This window comes from Urocitellus parryii, chromosome 6, assembly GCF_045843805.1.
Source record: "Urocitellus parryii isolate mUroPar1 chromosome 6, mUroPar1.hap1, whole genome shotgun sequence".
Taxonomy (NCBI): domain Eukaryota; kingdom Metazoa; phylum Chordata; class Mammalia; order Rodentia; family Sciuridae; genus Urocitellus; species Urocitellus parryii.
The window spans coordinates 158,101,405-158,122,148 of NC_135536.1; the positions used below are offsets into that span (position 1 = coordinate 158,101,405).

Consider the following 20,744-nt stretch of genomic DNA (forward strand, 5'->3'; position numbering starts at 1 on the left):
TAGGGGGCCTGGCCCTTAACTGTCACACTAAATTTTCTGAGCTGTTTTTAGAGCAGAATTTTTTATTTTTGAAGGAGCCCTCTATGGTAATAAGTAAGAAGTACACATATTTTTTAGATAAAAGCAAACATAGAAAAAGACATTAAAAACAGGAGATTTGTCTATTTTTATTAATTCAGAGAAAAAGCAAGTTGCTCAGTTTAGGTTCAAATGTCTACTATATCTAAGAAGGTGATATTTATGTCTTAGAGCAAATCACCACAAACTTAGTGGTTTAAAAAAACACACACATTTGTTTCCTCAGAGTTTCTAGACACAGGCTAACTGGATTCTTTGCTCAGGATCCCATCTGGCTAAAATCAAGCTGTTAGCTAGGGCTGAGATTTCATCTAAGGTTCACATTCTTTTCAAGTTCACTGGTCCTTGGCAGAATTCAGTGGCTTGAGTGTGCGATTGATGCTCCTAGAGGGCTATCATTTCTCTTACTTCACTTCTGTTGGTAAAATAACTCTGGATATAATGTTCCAGTTGGCCCTCTTCACATCATGGCAAGGGACTCATCAAAGCCAACAGGTGAGTCTCTACTGCTTAAAGTCTTTGGGACTTCTTCCTTCTCTGACTTGCAGATTCTTTTTCAAAGAATTCACCTAATTAGTTCAGGCCCACCAAGAAGAATCTCTTTGATTAGCTTAAATTCAACTGACTAGGAACCGTTATTTTATTTGAAACAACCCTTTTAACTTTTCCATAGAGTGCCACCTAGTCATGGTAGTGATATCACACCACATTTACAGGTCCTACATGAAAGGTTAATAAAATAGGTACTTGTCACTCTGTTTTTCTATATGCTCAACAAAACACTGTTGAAATCTTGTTCCCAGGATGTGTTGTCCCCAACTGTGAACTGTTTGCTAATCTTGTTCCCAGAATGTGCTGTCCCCAACTGCCAAACTGCAGGATGCACTCCCTCACTTGGTTGCAGGCAAACTGCTCACTCGCCCTGACCCATCAATGAACTTCCCTCCCTGCCCTCTCCAAGAAAAGTATATAAGCTCTGCTCAAGCTGTTCTCAGGGCTCCATCTCTCTTTGCTATAGAGAGCTCTGGGCCCCAGCATGCTGGTCTCCAAATAAACCCACCCTTCTGCTTTTGCATAAGATAGTCTCTTGTGGTCTCTTACTCCGACGTTTCGCCGGACCCTTACACTACCCACACACAAGTGGGGGAATTATACAGGGTTTACATCAGGAGGTGGGAATTTTGGGGGCCCTTTCAGAACTCTGCCTTTCACAGACTTTATCTTGAGGGAAAAATGATTGAGACTTTTAAAAGTGAAGAATGGGACCTAGTTGAAATGAAGGCTGTCGACTTATGATCCATCTACACAACGGCAAATGCACATCTTAGATTAGAAGACTCCACGCCTCAGGGTTGATTTTCTGTAATTGAGGCCTGGGCATTGCTTCTTGGTCTTTGTTACCACTTCAAAAAGCTGAACAAAGATGATGAGCCAGACCTTTGGACTCTGTCGCATCCATGTTTGTCCTGGCAATGGCCACACTTGGACTGGACACTACCGGATACACCCTCTTGATCTCCATTGTTTGGTAACAAGACACGGGTAACCCTTAGAGATGGCCACTGCTTTGCTGTGGATTGGTCCCATTGTCTTTCTGGATGGGTCACATGGGTTCAGGAATCTGGGCAGGCTCACTTAGACACCAAGACCTGTGGTTTTAAGGAAGTATATTTAGGAAATAAGGAGAAAGAAAAAAGTAAAAATGATGTCATCTCACTAGGGGCGGCATTTTTCATTACAGCTGCACCAAGGAGTTGGTGGTGAATTAATTTGTAAGGTCTGTCTTAAGCCAGCTTTGGTCATCTCATGTTGTTTGGTTCTCTGAGCTAGAAACCCAAAGAGAAAAAAAAAATCAGTGAAATGTTTTGTATTTTGGAAATTCAGTGACTGCACTGCATGTGAGGGAGCAGGAAGAAACAATGGCAGTGGAGGAAAATGATCATTAAATATTTTTATATTTTCATCAATGACTTTCTTATGGCTTATCATGTAAGTATTGCTACACTTTTCCTAAACGGGGTGTATTTGATTTTAAGCTGAATAGAATCCTAATAGTTTTATTTTTATTTTTTAGTTGTTAATGGACCTTTATTTTATTTATTTATATGCGGTGCTGAGAATCGAACCCAGTGCCTCACTTATGCATGCAAGCACTCTACCACTGAGCCGCAACCCAGCCCCAATCCTAATAGTTTTATAGCAGTCTTCTTTCTTTCCTTCCTTCCATCCAACCCTCCAACCAGAATTTAGTCATTTATGTATTTTTTAAAAATTTCTTTTTCTTTTTGAGGCATGAGGCCTCCAGTTAATTTTCTCATAAGCAAAAGAATTGAACGACATTACCCTGGTTTTAAAATCACAAGAGATGACACTCTGTCAAAAGACCTGTAGAGAATCTGGGGTAAGGAAATGATTTTTGTGGGTTGCTTTTAGTCTTGGTCTTTTGCTAGAAGCAAATGTCCTGATGAAAATCCAAACACCTACTTGTGCAGTATCATATTGATCAATCTTTTTGATAAATTCCTTTGCTTTATCCACCAAGAAAACAAATTCATCTCTAATGTGACAAGTTACTAGTAGTTCTTTCTTTCTTTATTTTTTGGGTAAGCTTTTTATTTAAATTTTCATTTTCTTAAGTGAGTTTTTTTTTCCTGCTTTAAAAAATTTTTAATACATGAGCTAGTAGTTCTTTAAATGCATTTAAATATCTTTCCTTTTCTAATTTTTAGGGCTGGTTTTCTTGTTCATTTTGTTGCATTCTCCACTGAACAGTGTTTTATTTCCAAGATAGTACTGAGCACATCATACCATAATTATATATGTACATGTGAACTCCCTGAGTTCAGGCACTGAATTTTTCATGTTTTATAATACTGGCCCCTCATACTGCATCTTTTGCACTGTAGGCAATCACTATGGGTTCCTTAAGTGTTGACAGGTTCAATTGTTTCAATTGCAATTGAACAATTTGGAAGAATCGATTGATCTGATTCTTTTTTTTTTTCTGTTTTTAACTGTAGCTGTAACTCTAGGTCCAAACAAGGAACATCATTTCATCAAACAAGCTTTTATTTTTTTCCTGATTTTATGTCTAAGTATGTCCCTGTAAAAATGGACATGGATTGAATCAGGTGATAGTCATTTGACCAATAGTCTATCAAAATAATTTTAAAAAGTTCTTATCCTCAGTATCCCAGTCTGGCTTCCTGGTGATAAAGTGTACTATTTTCTAGTTAACATTCACAAGTGCAATGAAAAAGGTCACCCTTTCTCTTCAATAAGATACAAAGGTTATTTAAACCCCAATTTCATATGCAATATTAATGTGCTTATTTAAATATTAATAGGTCTAAAAGCCTGGAGTGACATATGTGATCAATACTTCATGGCATTTGAGTCATCCAGGGCTGAGAACTGTGCCCATCTCCAGCATTACCCTTTTATCATGGCGGCCACCTGCCACTGGGAGCTCCGGTCTGTGCACTGCTGCTGAGTGAAGAGCACTTCCTTAGGGGTCAGTGCTGGCAGCCCTCGGAGCTCTCCACAGGCTCCCTCTTCAGAGACAGTCACCTGTCAGGACCCATCAAATGAATGCAAGAGTGAAAGTCCTTAGGGGTAGGCTTACTTTTTTTTTTTCTTTTACAACTACTTCTATAGGCAAAATAACAGGCCTGGAGTGTTAATAATGTCACAGATTTTTAACATCCAAAGAGTTGAATTTTTCCACTACTATCTGGGAACCTAATTATATTTCCACAGTTCAAGATATTATAGAAAAATATCTATATGCGAATCACCTGCTTTAAGAATCATATTCTCTCCTATATTCATGGGACCTCCGTTAGGGTTCCTGGTCCTCTATGTATTTCATCAGGGTTATGCCCAGGAAATCATACCTTCTGGTATTTAAGCATCACAAAGGAGGACAAAAGCTCCAACCCTGATGACAAGGAGAGGGTCTTCTTTTTGCAAGAGGGTCTCCAACTTTTAGCTTAGAAATGGATCACCCTCTGGGAAGCTCCAAGATCCTGTGCTGAGAAGCTGCCCAGATTAATGTGCTCTTTCTTGAAAATTTCCATAAATTCTTGAGTTCAGCAAATGTGGAAGATTACATTGACTCCAGCTGCACATCCTTCCCTATATCTACAGTTTCTGCCATGAGGTTTTGTAAAACTTCCCTAGAAAGGGGGAAATATGTTTCCTAACCATTGACAGTGGATTGAGCCTTATGATTTGTTTAGGGTAACAGAATACATAATCCTCCATCAGTGGTCTTACTTTCCATATTTTACCAGAATCAACTGCACTCCAAAAACATTAAATAGAAAAAATTCTAGAAATATACAATTCATAAATTATGTACTACTGTGAGTAGTATGATGGAAATTGGCTCCGTTCTGCTTCATCCCATCCAGGTCGGGAATCACCTATGTGTCCAATGTATCCACACTGTATAAGCTACTTGCCTATTAGTCACTTATAGCCATCTATGTTATCTTATTAACTGTCACAATATTGCAGTGCTTGTGTTTAAGCAACTCTTACATAGTCACCTAATGCTGCATCACACTGGCTATGTCATTCATCTCATTCCATCTCACCACGTAGCATTACGTCACCTCACATCATCACAAGTAGAGTGAGTACAGTACCATATTTTAAGAGAGTGATCACATTGTGACTTTTATTATAGAATTTTTTTATAATTGTTCTATTTCATTATTAATTATTGTTGTTAAACTCTTACTGTGCCTAATTTAAAGATTAAACTTTATTGTAGGTATGCATATATAGGAAAAAATCATAGTGTACAGTCATGAGGAAGTGTCAGTGTGCCAGTTCAGAGCCTAGGCCTTAAGTGACCTTGTGCATTATTGCTCCATGTCCTTTACATCTCTGTCGTCACCATTAGAAGACCATGTCCACTGGACCCAACAGGACAATGAAAGACATGTGAAGAGCTGTCCTAGCGTCCACAGCCTGGACACTGCCACCCAAGTTGGCTTACAGAACCATAGTCATGATTTATTTAGGGCCCAGAGATGCCCAACTGAGCCCTGCCAATACTCTCCCCTCTGTTTATTCCAAAATCCATGACAGAAAAGGAGACATGGATTAGGAATTTCTGTTTCTTTGGGGGCATCCTTCCTTATCATATCCCTGGCCATGAGCAGTGGGTCTTCTTTCTCCCTTTATCTTCTCATTGCTTAGATGCTATTTCCCAAGGCCTTTGAGATTTAGCCTGTTATCCTCCACTCTGGTCTTAACTTTCCTATCCTCACAATATTATACTGAGCTTGAATTTATCTGTCTTTAAAAAATTCTTTTTTATATAATCTGAGCTCAGTAGGATTTACACTGAGCAATTGCACTGGTTTCTTGAGGGATGCTTCTGCTGCTTCTCCATGAAGATAGCTTGAAATTCTGCAGAGTTATAATCTCAGCCCTTAAGAGAAGGAAACCAATGTTTATTGAGCAGCTATTAAATGCTCGGCCTGATATATGTTATCTCAAAATAACTGCCAATACCAACAAACCTGACCAGACTTTTATTTTGCCCATTTTATAAATGAGAAAATGAAAAATTTAAAGAAGCAGACAAGGAAATTGTTCATCTCTTGAGTCTAAAGTTGCACAACTAGGAGGTAAGGATTCGGAAGTCACTGTTGGGTTTGACTCAGTTTCCACTGTCACACTGTCAGAACCCCACCCTTGTTTGATGGCCAATTTCCAAATATCAGCCAATGCAGCCCATTGAACTTTCTCTGTTGGCTACACACTCTTCTGCTTGATTATAGGTTAGGCCAGAAGAGCCAGAAATTAATCTCTTTTTCCTCCCACTTCAGGTCTGCTCTGTGGAAGTTTCAAACAGTGATTGACAGGAGTTGGTGGGTAACTGAGGCAGACTGGCTCTGTCTATACTGATTATAGAGTTCCTTAGTGAAATTAAGCACTGATGGCCCTCAGTGGCAATCTACTTCATAACAAGCCCTTCCTTGTCTGCCCTCTTCTTTGTTATCACTTTCCTCTCCCTTTCTTGGGCTTCCTGGGATCTCCTCCCAAACGAGGTACAGTTGTCCCCAGCTGTCCATGTGGGATTGCTTCCAGAACACCCAAATTCTCCAAAATACCCCAATCCACAGAAGCTCAAGTCCCTTTATAAAATGGCATAGTAGTTGCATATAACCTAGACATAGCCTCCCACGTACTTTAACTCTAAATCACTTACAATACCTAATACCATGTAAATACTACATATATAATTGTTATACTGTATTATTTATTAATAATGGCAAAAAATGTCTGTACATGTTCAATCCCAGGGATTCTGAGAGCTGACTCTACTTGCCTTCAAATTCCCATCTCTTGATCCTTCCCTCTGAAAAACCCCAATACAATGAAGACTCTCCTTGGGTTTTATAGATCCACCAGCCATAGCAAAGCAGGGCTTTGAAACAAAGCTGGAGATGCTCTGCCTCACCACTTTCATGCTGTGAAAGCTGCCTTTCAGTCCCACTCCACATGTTCTTGAAGAAGTGCCTTCTTCAAGAGACTCAGCAGAACCCCTCGGCTTGGACCAGTTTTCCTGAATACAAGCCTGCAATCATCCCTGGACAGGGAGCCACCGACTCAAGAGATGAACAACTTCCTTATCTGCCTTCTCCTCACCTGTAAGACGTGTCTCACACACTTGTGTCCTTACTGACCTACAGTGTCTTCTGGAACACAGCTACGTCTTATTGATCTCTCTTCCCCTAAGCCTTGCATATGGCGGGCTCAACATAGTGATGGACTGAGCTACAGAAACTATACATTCTCTTGGCATAGAGAAGATGGGTAAAGGAGATTCTGATTTTGACTTGGTCTAAAATAGTCTCTCGGGCAAGATTCATTTCATATTACCATTGGAGTGGAAAAAGGAGAATTTTAATTATTTGGAATGGTGAACATTTACCAGCGAGACTGGATCCCTCAGATCAAATTCAATCATAGAACAATAGGGTCATAATACAAGTGGCGGTTATTATCCTCTCCTAACACTCAACAGGCTTAATGTGGATTTGTTGAATTAAATTAACACTAACGACTTACATTCATATATTGATTTGCAGTTTTCAAAGTATTTTAATTCTCAGTTTAATGGAAAGAACACTGAACTACCAGCACACGGATCCCTCTCTTTTAATATACAGAGTAACAAACACTTGAAAATGATTCTGCTTTGGGAAACATTGTGCCTGGTTTGATTATGAAGAAATTTTCCTGAAGAGCCTTGGGTAGAATTTTCACTTCTTATTGCAAAAAGAAGTAACAAGAAGGCGTTTCCTTTTTCCCAGCAGAAAACATTTCTGCTTATGATCACCTTTAAGAGATGGCCCAGGCGATCCCTCTGGGGCAGAGGTTGCTGTATCCCTTTTTGCAAGAGGAAGCAGTTGGTGCTGTGTGGTGAAGATCCTCTGGGACCAGCCCTCAACCAATGGCTGATGGAGTTGGTGTGCAAAACCCTGAGCTCCTCCAGCAATCCCATGCCAGATGGAATCACTCTGGCATACATACTCTACACCGTCTCCCAGATTTCCCTGGTAGGTTTAAGTTTTCGCTGCCCATGATAACTTGTCTGATGAGGCGTTGTTTATGGAGTATCTTCCTTTCTCTGTCTCATTCCCCACTTCTCTACCTCTGTTCCCTAGGATCTCTTCCAAATTAACTACTTCTATTCAAACCCTCATCTCAGGGTCTGCTTCCGGGGAAACCCAAACAATGACTTCCCCAAAGTACCTTTCCCTAGAAGGGCACCAGGCTAGCTCATCACATCCAAGCCATTAAGCCACTTAACAAGGTGTGACGCCGCCTGTGAATCCTTCGCTCACACAATTTTCGAGCCCATCATCGTCTGCTGGTTTCATTGCTCTCCTGGGCAGGTTTGCTCCACTGCTGTTCTCGTTCTGTTAATGTTAGTGTAAAATTTTTAATTAAAAATAAAGAAGATAAATGTGGTTAGTTGCTTCAATCACAACTCTGTACGGTGCACGAGAGACACCGTGACTGGTGAAAGCCACTCAGTTTGGTCTCTCTGCTGAGGAGTTAAGAATGAAGTATTTGGATATTCAGCTTTATCACTGGTACCAAGGAGACAGAAATGTGTCACAGCCATGTGTGCTGCCTAGACATGCTTCCTGTTTGAGGAATGTTGAAAGTTCAGACCTGCTACGGATGGAAATTTTCAAGATGCATATTTTTTATGCAGAAATCACATTATCTATTCAATTAGGGGATATCATGTAGATTAAGGTTGGTATAGACATTGTCTCCTCAACAACATCTTCAACATCTTTTCAACAACCCAGCCAATGCCCATCAACCCTCCTCTTGAACATTTCCAGAGAATTCCTTCCATTTGCTTATTAACCTCAACCACTAGACAGTTCTTGCTTTAACTGAATCAACATCTCCCTTTTGCAGTTGACCACCCATTGGCGGCCATTTTTCTTGGGAGAAATGATTGAACAAGTTGGATGCCTCATTCCACAGGAGAATCTAAAATATTTAAAACATATATAACATGTCTCTTAAGTTTTTTCCCCCCAGAATAAACTTTTCTAGTTTCTTTGGCTCTCCTTAACAGAATATGGAGTCCCTCTTTCATGCCTCTGTCATGCTCCCTCAGAGTGAGATGCCCATTGGAAACTCCCTAGCTGTCCAACAATTGGGGATCAAAATGCTTAAGTAACTATGGTGTGAGATAGTATTATATAGCCCTTAAAGTCATGTTTTCACAAATATTAATAGTATAAGAATGTTCAAGACATATCCAGTAGATGGGATAACACTATATATGCAATAAGAGTCCAATTTCATTAAAATATACATATAGGAATGATTGTTTTTTAACTAGAAAGATTGCTTTTAGAAAAGAAATGGAAAAAAAGAGGTAGCACTCAAGAATCCACAGAATTCTCCAAGTATGTTTCTGAGATTTTGTTTCCTTTCCCAATTTCTGATGCGGGTTTTGGTAGATGAATCATACTGTCTACTACCAGAGCACATATAGCTTATCCTGGGGGATTTTTTCCCCTTGTAAATTAGTATCCTTTTTTCATCTGGCAACTGGAGTTGGGAGCAGGCTGCCCAGAAATGTCTGGGCTGGAGTGCAGAAGAGATGGTGTGGAGGTCAGTCACGGTGGTCTTGGCTTCATGAGACTGGACTGAAAGTGCAGCTTTTCAGCCCCTTGGCCAGCCACACAGCCTTGGGTCCTCCAAGTGGCAAGACAGAGCAATGCTGGTTTGGGAAAGTGAGTGGAACCTTAGATAGCTGGTCTGGGAGATGCTGAAGCCTGGAGATGGAGGGAATCTTGGGAAATACCAATGTTTCTGAGAGCGAAGGGCAGCACTCCCAGACTGGACTGTCTGGCCCTGCAGGTCAGTATCCCTGCCCTCTCTCTGTAAGATGGCATATCAGAGCCTTGGAAAAAGTGAAACATAGGCATTTCTCAAACCCCCTTCAGACATCTCTAGAGCCCTGCAGTTGTGAGGAATGCAGAGAAAGGAGGGAGGAATTGAAAGGTCAGCCAAGATTAGGAGGAGGCAAAGAAGGATGGCACTGAGGCAATTTCTTTAAGAAAGTGAGCAAACAGACTATCAGCTGTACTCCATGCTCCTTGTGTTATAGTAGTGGGGCAGCGAGCCGTGTGGATGGGGGTGGGGTGGGGTGGGAAGGTGCTACCCACAGGACCACTGGGGCAGACTCTGCCACTCACAGCCGGTTTATTATCATCTTTTCTACAGGAGTAGATTATCATCACCAGGAATATAGTTTTGGTTTAACTTCTGCCATTCCTCTCCAGGACTATAATGGCTGAACTGTGCCATCTGATTTCACGTTTAACTTAATTTAAAAAAAGATGCTATTATTAAGAATTAAAAATAACAGTAAGTGTTGGTGAGGATGTGGGGGAAAAGGCACACTCATACATTGCTGGTAGGACTGCAAATTGGTGCAAGCACTATGGAAAGCAGTATGGAGATTCCTCAGAAAAGTTGGAATGCAAACACCATTTGACCCAGCTATCGCACTCCTCAGTCTATACCCAAAAATCAGCATACTATAGTGATGTGGCCACATCAATGTTTATAGCAGGTCATTTCATAATAGCTAAGCAATGGAACCAACCTAGGTGCCCTTCAAAAGATGAAAGGAGAAAATGTTGTATAGGGCTGGGGTTGTGCTTCAGTGGTATAGTGCTTGCCTGGCATGTATGAGGCACTGGGTTAGATTCAAAGCAACATGTATAAATACATTAATTAAATAAACATCCAAAGAAAATGTGGTATATATACACAATGAAATATTACTCAGCCATAAAGAAGAATGAAATTATGAAATTTGTCAGTAAATGGATGGAACTGGAGACTCTCATGCTAAATGAAGTAAGCCAATCTCAAAAAACCAAAGGTTGAATGTTCCTTCTGATATGCAGATGAGAAAACACAATGAGGTGTGTGTGTGGGGGGACATAGAAGTTCATTGGTTTAGACATAGGGAAATACAGGGAAGAGAGTGCGGATGGGATTAGGAAAGAGAGTAGAATGAATCGGACATTACTTTTCTATGTTCATTTATGAATACATGACCAGTGAAACTCCACATCATGTACAACCACAAGAATGGTATTCTAATTAGAATAAGTTATACTCCATGTATGTATAATATATCAAAATACACTCTATTGTCATGTATATCTAAAAAGAACAACAACAATAACAAACAACAACAACAAAAGATGTTGTGCTCAATTTGGATGCTTCCAGATTTATAAAGACATGCAGTCAATACAAACACACTTTTGCCCTGTTTCTGAAGCTCAGAGCACCAAACACATGAAAAGCCCCATTTTCTTTTTGCAATGTAGATGCACACACCTTCTACGGCAAAGGACCCAGAATGCTGACCTCCCAAACACTTTTCCTTTTTAACCATCCTTTCTCGTTCTTAAGCCCATTCATGTGGTTCTCTGTTAACAGTTCTCGGGATGCTCAATGCCGTGGAGAACATTATGGGTGTGAAGTGATCATAAGCAATACAAAGAATCAAAGAAAGATTAGCATTCTCGCTTCCATGAAGTGGTGGCTGTAATATGAGTTGCTGCAGTTTTTGGCATTTTGCCTTCATTTCTGTCCAGCAAGCACCCAGATGGCTCGTTTCCACCTTCAATCCAGTGTTGTCAGCCAGAGTTGATTCAAGCCTTGCCAACATTCTCTCTTCTGCCACCCTCCCTGTACCTATTTTGTTGGCATTCTGTTCTGTCAAATTGCAGGTTTCTTTCTTTTTTCCTCACATAGCCACTGTGTTTGCCTGCTGCGGGTCCCCACATCTTGTCATTTGCCTTTGGCTTGAGCTGTGGCTCTAACAAGATGAGCTATTCTACTGTGTGTGTGTGTGTGTGTGTGTGTGTGTGTGTGTGTGCATGTATGTGTGTGTAGGTGTGCATGCATGTTAGAGTATGTGTATGTTTCTGTGTGCATGCATGCATGCATGCATGCATGTCTGAGTGCATGTGTGCATGTTCCTGTGCATGTGCATGCATGTGTTCACTCGTGCAAGCTCCTGTGCATGCGCATCCATGTGTTCCTAATAACCAGAGGTACCAGAACACTTAAAAGCACACATTTCCCCCACCAAAGTCAGGTTGTACTCACATAGTTGGAGGCCAGGTCTGGGTGGAGGTAGTCAATTCCTGCAAAAAGAACAACACAGGAACCAAAGGTTAATATCTGCTATGTATCCTCAGAAGAGCTGCTCAAGCCGGTGTCCTCCTTTGGGGCTGGCACGAGGAGACATGCCATAGCCGGTGGTGGAGTGAGCACGCGGCCCAAGCCCCCAGCCTTGCCTTTTCCATCTGGGTGAGGGCAGGCTGCACTGCTCAGTGGAGAGGCAGCTCTTCTCAGACACACTTCAGAGGAGTGAAGCCAATTAGAGCCCGGGGCCCAAGGATAACACTTCTGAATAAATGTCAGGACTAAGGGGCTTAGTGACTGTGAGATGACTGGCTCACCAAAGCAGTGATCTAAAAGAGATCTGTAGAAATCCTGACATTTCTAAAGCGCAAACTGGCATTTCTCCTGAAATGCAACTGGCCCTGGGGAGGAAAAGTAATGATTATTTAACAGGGCACGGACAGCAATGGATTAGGAGAGCATACTCGGGCATGGAAATAAGAAGAGGAGCGCAGCTCAGGGAGAAAAGCCATTAGGAAAGGGCAAATGATTTCCAGCGAGGTGTTCCCGGCTGGGACCTAATGCCTGTCTCTACAGAATGTGGCTCTTCAGGAAGCTGAAGGCTTCAATTCTCTCAGCAGGAGTCCTGCACTTTCTCTTGAATATGGGCCTGTCTTCTTGCCCACAAGTCATTCCAAGGCTAGAATTATGTCTATGAGCACCGCTGAGTTCCATCGGACTGCTAGACCTTAGACATCACCGTGGAACACCAAGGACAATTGAAATGCTCCTATTTGTGTCTGCAGAGTCATGCAATCTTTGCAGCAGTCACACTGCATCCAGCTCTCTGGGAAACAGGACAGGTTCCAGAGACTACCAAGAATAATGGTTGCTAGTGTAGGTACTTGGAGCCAAGGACTAGAGTTGGACTCCCAACCACTTGGATACGGGAAGCAAAAATTTAGGCAAGTTGCTTGATCTCTCTGTGTTCGTTTCCTTTTTAACAATTGGAGGTGAGAACAGGTAGGGGTTAAAAAAAACTAATGCATGGGGCGTGCTTAGCCCAACAGCTGGTGCATTTAATAACTATAGTGGGATGCAATATTTATAAGCTGCAAGTACCATTAAGTGCCTCCCATGGTTGGCATTTTCTTTGCATGCATACGAAGACCGTGCTGCCATTATAGCTTTGCCCTGTAAAACAATTTGAACTGGGATGTGAATTTCTAAACGGAATTTCGGTTTATTTTGTTCTGGTTTATACAAATAATTTCTGGACTGGGAGCCACTGAGTATTACCGGTCACTTCCCACCCATGCTCAGGGTACTCTCTCTTTCTACTCACCTCCCAAACTTTGCAGAAGCAAAGACTAATATTTTTAAAAGTTGTCAACCCTTGTTCTGAACCTGAGTTCAAAGATAGCCAATTAAGGCTGGGGATGAGCATAAGCTTTCAGGCCAATAGTTCAAGTTCCATTCAAGGATCAGACACTGTGATACTGATGTGGCTTTGGCTAAGTGACACCATATTTTTCTCTGGGTCTTGGTTTTCTCATCTTTGAAATGGGGCCATTATTTACCTTGCAAAGCTGTTCTTGGGATTAGAGACAACTCATTGGAATTTTTAGATTGTGTTAAACAGTATATTACATTTCTTATCATAATCATTAATACTGTCATTCACAACAGTAGAGTAATGTAGTTTTGGTTTTACAATGTTGTGTTGAAATTAGAGCATACAGATTTGTTGAAATTGGTTAATATTGTTGAGAAGAAATTTTTATAACATAGATAAGCTAAAAGAAGGCATCCTCCCCCTCCACACACAATTTTTTTTTTCTAACTGGAAGTTAGTTTTCAAAACATGGCTCCATGTCCAGATACTGGAATTTGTTTAAGAGAAAAATACTCTGAGCACTAGAAATCTCTTCTCTGTGAAGGGAAAACATTGAATCATGGAGACAATTTGAGACCAGAAAAAAATTAGGATTAAAACAAGATAAATTTAGCCTCATTAAAGTCATGAATACTTAATTAGGTTAAGGGGAAGGCTAAGGTTGAGTTAGAATGGATACTTTGGTCTGAGAAAGAAAATATTTTTGATAGAACTGCAGATGATAGATATGATTCAGAAAAAGTAATAGTGCGCTAAGGAATGAAAATAATAATTTGATAGTTAGACAGTATTTTAATATTTGATTATCTTTTGAGGTGGAATATACCAAACACAATTCTTGATGAGCTTATTTAGTTTTTAATTCTTATATTAGTAATGTATCCTTATTTTTTAATGCTTTTGTTTGTTTTTCCATGATGGATTCCAGGTATGATTTGGTCCTCCAAAAACAGACAATTTAAACATGAAGACCAAGAAGTGTGCCTATCAATGGCTGCACTTTGATCCTGTGGCTCACACTTTAAAGAAGGGAGACAGACTCGTGATCAGCCAGTCATAATGAATGTGGCTCACAAATGAACAATATTTGGTTATATTCTTGTTCATAAACCCTTAGTATCCTGCTAGCAATTTCAATCTTTTCAGAAAGTCTAATCCACAACAGTCCAAGTTCTCAGGAAGCTCTAACAGGTTTAGAGACCTAAGGGAACTTTCAAGGGGCTCCATGAGCATATACTCTTACTTAGCAGGCCAGTGGTTTAGTTGAGATGTGTAGCATCCTAGGACCCTGGTCCTGAGCTCAGTTCCTTCCACTCTCCCAGTAGAGCTACCATCTGTACTCTCTACACCCCACTTAATTAAATGTCCACAAGAAGCAGGCTCAAGGAACATACTGCATTTTCCAAAGATGCCTGCACAGTATCTCCTATCCCGTCTGTCTTCTACAATGTGACAGTGTCACACTTCTCATGGAGAAGTGGGCCCACTGCGTCCTCTTCCATCTGGGTGGGCCTGTAACTGTTTCAGTCAGTAGATGTAGTGAAACACCGAGGCTAGGTCAGAAAAGTCCAGTATTCTTCTGCCTGTTCCCTTTGGATACTTACTCTGGGGGAAACCAGAGGCCACGTAAGAAACCCACAGGTAATATAGTGAATTTACGTAATTTTATGTTATTTCAGGTTGAACTTTTTCATATAAGAAGCAGGGCTTAGTCTTCCTTGACACAGTTTCCATTTCCCTACTGTTGCCAATTCCTCAGTGCAGCCAATCCAGATATACGCTTTATGCAGCTGCCTCCTGGTGCCCACCTTCCTATGGGACCACTAGACACAACCTACTCGACTTGCCTCACTGGTTGCCATACCCTATATGGGCTGAGTGGATATGCTGCAGTTACCGTGGGACTCTTAGGCACTCATGCTTTCCTGTTCTTAACCCACAAATTAGAGTGCCCTGTGAGGAACTCTCCCAGGAAGGTTCTACCCCACACAAAGACCGTGGTTCATGGACTTCTTGCTTGTTCTAACATCCCACTTGCTGGTAGACTGTTCATGTCCCCACCTTGCCCCTTGTCTCTCGCTGTGAGGCATATTGCTCTCTTTTTTCTAAACCTGTGCATAATGAACAGCATCGATTGTTTCATGTTTTCTTTTTGAATCACCTCCTCTCTATCTCATCTGACCAGCACACCTGACCCTAACTTCTTTCTTAGTTAGGGCTGTCCCTGAGAGTGACTGTCTCAATGGGAATAAACTGGACACCGTTCACACAAGGCAGAGCATCTGTTAGTATGAACAGGTTTCCTGAGAGAGGGACACTTGATCACAGGTTGGACACTTAGGCACTAGGCCCCTCACTAGGATAAAAGAAGTATCCTGCAAAAGGCACTGCTTTGGTTTGCATACTTGTGTCCCTCCAAAATTCACGTGGAAACTTAAACCGCAATGCAGTAGTATTAAGAGGTAGAATCTTTTGGTGATTAGGACGTGAGGGACTGTGTCATGGGTGTGATTAGTGCTCTTACAAAAGAGATGAGAGGAATTAGCTTAATTTCTTTTGCAGTTCCATCTCTTTCACCATGTGAGGGTGCAGCAAGGAAGTATCATCTAGAAGGAAAAGGGCCTTCGCCAGACACCAGATCTAATGGCACCTTGATCTTGAATTTCTTAGCTTCTAGAATTATAAGAAATAAATTTATGTTTTTTTTTCTATAAACTACTCAATCTAAGGTGTTTTGTTATAGCAGCAGGAATCAACTGAGGCAGAAATTGATATCAAGAAGTGAAGTGTTTCCAGGCATGGTGGCACACACCTGTAATCCCAGTGGCTCCAGAGGCTGAGGCAGGAGGATCACGAGTTCAAAGCCAGCCTCAGCAAAAGCAAGGCACTAAGCAGTTCAGTGAGACTCTCTCTGTCTCTAAATAAAGTAGAAAATAGGGCTGGGGATGTGGCTCAGTGGTTGAGTGCCCCTGAGTTCAATCCTTGTCCCTCTGCCCCCCAAAAGAAGTGGATTGTTACCATATCAAATATCTAGAAATGTGGAAGCAGCTTTGGAAGTGTGTGATAGATAAAGGCAGGAAGAGTTTGGAAGTGATGCTATCAAAAACTTGTGTTTCCATGAATAGTGTCAGTGATCCTGGTGAGGGCATGCAAAAGAAGAACTATGGAGAGAGCCCAAATCTTCTTAGTCTCTCTAAGTAGTTGTGAAGAGATCATTGGTAGAAAAATGGACAGTAAGGACAATTCTGATGAGATCTCTGATGAAAATGGGTGTAAGGTATTGGACACTGGAGGAAAGGCTGTCCTTGTTACAAAGTGGCAAAGAACTTGGCTGAACTATGTCCTTGACCTAGTGCTTCAAGGAAGTTGAAACTTAAGAGTAATGAACTAGGATATGCTGCAGAAGACATCACTAAGCAAAGTATTAAGGATGTGACATGACTTCTGATTGCTTATAGTAAAATGTGAGGTCGGGAAATGAATTCAGGATGGAATTTATAATTCAAAGGGAATCAGGGACTTCTCCATCTGGCCAGATGGTAAAGACTGAGAAAGTGGATTCAGGAGAAAACATGAAGAGTATGGCCAAGTCGACCTTAGATAGGGAGATCAGTGATATTCATCCAGACGGTGAGAGAATGATCTTGAAGGTGTTTCTGAGATCTTTCTGGCTGCCCTACCCTTCACAGGACCAGAATTCCAGGGCTTTGAAGGTATAATGGCTCCCAAGAGGGGCCTAGGTACCTCAGGGCTCACTGCCCAGGGAAGCACAAACTCTGCTCCATGTATTCAGGCACAATGCTCCATGACTGCTGTGAACCAAGAAGACCAAGGTGGGCTCAGGCACCCCTCAGAACGCACAGCCTATAAACCTTGGTGATATCCATGAGTGCCAACTCTTGTAGTAGGCAGAGTGTCAGAGCTATGGTGGCAGGGACACCTCCACCTAGATTTCAAAGGATGCCTCAGAAAGCACTGGGGACTCAGGCAGATCACTGACCATGGGTTGGGGCAATAGTAGGGAACTCCCACTAGCAGAGCTGTGGACATGTGACTATCCCTAATATTGTAGAGCCATAAAGCCACCCATATGTGTGATTCCAGCCTGGGAGAACCACAGGCAAGATCCTGACCCATGGGAGCAGCTGTGTGGGCTGTGCCCAGCAAAGTCATGGGGTCAGGGTCATGTGGTGCTGTGGGGTCCCAACGCTCTTCCCAGTGTGTCCAAGGGGTAGGGCATGGGATGAAAGATCATTATCAAGCCTGAAGATTTATTGGTTGCTTCTTTGGATTTTGCACATACTTGGGACCTGTTACCCAGGTGTTTTTCTTTCTTACTCTGTCCTGTGCCTGACTCACCACTGTGTTGTGAAAGCATATAACTTGTTGGATCACAGGTTCAAAACAGAGAGGAAGTTGCCTCATGATGAATTATCCCTGGGATTTACCCACATCTGACTTGGATGAGAGACTGGGCTTTAAACTTTTAGGTTGGTACTGGGACAGTTTCAGAGTTTTGGAGCTACTGGGATGGAATGAATGTCTTACTATGTAAGATGGGCATGAATTTGGGGGGGCTCTGTGTGGAGCACTGTGAGTTGAGTGTTCGTGCTCATGGAACCACCATTTGACCCAGCTGTCCCACTCCTTGGTCTATACCCAAAGGACTTAAAAACAGCATACTTCAGGGACACAGCCACATCAATGTTTATAGCAGCACAATTCACAATAGCTAAACCATGGAACCAACTTAGATGCCCTTCAATAGATGAATGGATAAAAGAAACTGGTATATATATACAAGGGAATATTAGCATTAAAAAGAATAAAATTATGACATTTGCAGGTAAATGGATGGAGTTGGAGAATATCATGCTAAGTAAGCCAATCCCCCCCAAATCAAAGGCTGAATGTTTTCTCAGATAAGTGGATGCTGATCCATAATGGGGCTGGTGGTGGGGGAGCATGGGAGGAATGGAGGAACTTTGGATAGAGCAAAGGGGAGGGGAAGGGAGGGGGCATGGGGGTAGGAAAGATGGTGGAATGAGACGGATGTCATTACCCTAGGTACATGTAAGAAGACATGAATGCCATGACTCTACTTTGTGTACAACCAGAGACGTGAAAAATTGTGCTCCATATGTGTACTATGAATCAAAATGCGTTCTGCTGTCATGGATAACAAATTAGAACAAATAAATAAATTAATTAAAAAACATTCATGTTGAAACTTATGCACTAGTATTAGGAGGTGAGACCTTTAGGAGGTGATTAAATCATAATCACCTCTCTCTCTCTCTCTCTCTCTCTCTCTCTCTCTCTCTCTCTCCCCTCATAAATGGGTTTAATGCCTTTCTAAAAGGGCTGGAAGGAGAAAGTTTATTCCTTTTTTTGCTCCTCTGCCACGCGAGGACACACTGTTCATCTATTCTGGAGGATGTGACAAGGAACCATCATGGAGGCAGAGAATGAGCCCTCACCAGACACTAAATCTGCTGGTGCCTCAATCTTCGACTTCCTTTCCAGCCTCCAGAACCTCGAGACATAAATTTCTATTGTTTACAAATTGCCCAATCTAAGGTATTTTGTTAAGCAGCAGGAACAGACCGATACAGGCACATTGTGAACATCTACAACCAATCCCCCTGGAGTCCTATTGATGTGAGCTAGAATTTATAGCCATTCTTTTGAGAGAGCGCTTGAGACCAAATTAGAGGAAAATATAACGTGTTGGCACTCTATTTGACAGTCTTGGCAGGGCATCAACCGTCAGCTGTGGGAGCACGCCATATTGAATGTCCAGCTCCGTTGAGCCTTCAAATGACTGCAGCCCAGCTAACATTGACCTTAACTGCAGGAGAGATACTAAGTGAAAAATGTCCCAGCCAGGCTTTTCTCAAATTCCTGTGCCACAAAATCATGAGCAAAAAATAAGTAGTTATTTTAAGCTGTGGAGTGTTGGAGTCATGTTGGAGTCATTTGTTATGCGGCAATAGTCACTGGAACAGCCACCTTACTTGACCTTCTTATTGCTTTCTTGTACATTGCAGAGTTCTAAATATCTTGAATATTAAGACTTAAGACTTTCTGTTCCTTAGGTTTTAATGCTGATGAACATGGATTCACCAAGTCTCATCATGAAGGCAGAACGAATAGGTGGGTTTTTAGCACAAAATATGTGCTAGAAAATTAGTTGTGAGACATTGGGAAATTTCTTGCCCTCATTTCTTCATCTGCAAAATGAGGTTGATAATAATAATAATAATACTAACCTTAGAGACTAGAAAAAGGGTAGCTGGGTTCCAAAATGCTAAGCAGTATCTAGCACTTACTGGGCACTAAGCAATTGTTAATTGTTTTATTGTTACTTCAGCTTGAAGCTCCCTCTGACCCTGCCTCATTGGCTTTCTATCTTACTTCCTTTGCTTCATTTGATATTGGCTAAAGGCCTTGATCCCTGCCTTCCCTGACTGTCTTTGATCTCAAGAGCTGATCACCTGCCCCAAATTGTGCCTGGTCTGGGTGAATTTTGTTTATACCTGTGTCTCAAAATGGTCACTTTTAGGCCAAGTTCCCAACACTAAACAGTCCCATTGCAATAACAGGGATGAAGCTGTAATGATTAAACAGGGTCCTGGCTGACATTTTCATGCTGGGAATGTCCTAGCAGACCCTTAAGAAATGCTTTCTGCCCCGTTGAACAATAGCTAATTAAGCAGCACCCTCTCAGTGATGTGTAGCACTTGGAAAGGACATTGCATTGTACCTAAGCAAAGGTAGAAGACATTTTATGAGCATTTATGAAATCACTAGATCTGACAAGAGGGGATGATGACTGAGCTTTGAGGTCGGCAATCAGATAGAGGTAGATGGCTATCAAAACTGGCTTGGCACAATTCATAATAGTCAAATTATGGAACCAAAAATCTAGGTAAGTGTCAATGGATGAATGGATAAAGAAAATGTGGTATATACATACACAATGGAATTTTATTCAGCCATAGAATGAAATTATGTCCTTTGCAGGAAAATAGATGGAATTGAAGAACACTATGTTAAGGAAAATAAGCCAGATTCAGAAAAGGCAAGGGTCATATGTTTTCTCTCACATGTGAGAGTTAAAGAGGAAATAAAAAAGGAGAAAAAGGAGGGGGAGAAATCTCATGAAAATTGAAGGGAGATCATAGGGTAGAAGAAAGGTAGAAGAAAAAAAACCTGGGTTGCCTACAAATTGAACCTTCCACATGCAGATAAATGAACATTTGCCATTCAGGCCAAAATATATAACCAATGTTTATAACGCCCTACATGATTTTTTTCTCTTATCTATCAGGGATAGCATCTGTAGCAGTCTTTTTTTTTTTAGCAGGGGTTCTGGGATAAACCCCTAGGGCACTCTACAGGTGAGTTACAACCTCAGCCCTTTAAATATATATTTTTTTAAATACATGGCAGCAGTGGAAAGCATTACAAAAATTCTTATTACACATACAGGGCACAATTTTTTATCTCTCTGTATATTAACTATGTTCATGCCATAGCCCCAGCCCTTTTT

General features: G+C 41.4%; 1 protein-coding gene across 2 annotated transcripts in view; it reads right to left on the minus strand.

The window, feature by feature from the left end:
• Pcsk2 (proprotein convertase subtilisin/kexin type 2) overlaps positions 1–20,744 on the minus strand; it is a 270,092-nt gene that overhangs the window by 96,488 nt on the left and 152,860 nt on the right. For both annotated transcript variants that reach the window (XM_077800021.1, XM_077800020.1), the window contains one exon: positions 11,776–11,813. In XM_077800021.1, coding sequence (XP_077656147.1) covers positions 11,776–11,813 — 38 coding nt within the window. The remainder of the gene's footprint in view (positions 1–11,775; positions 11,814–20,744) is intronic.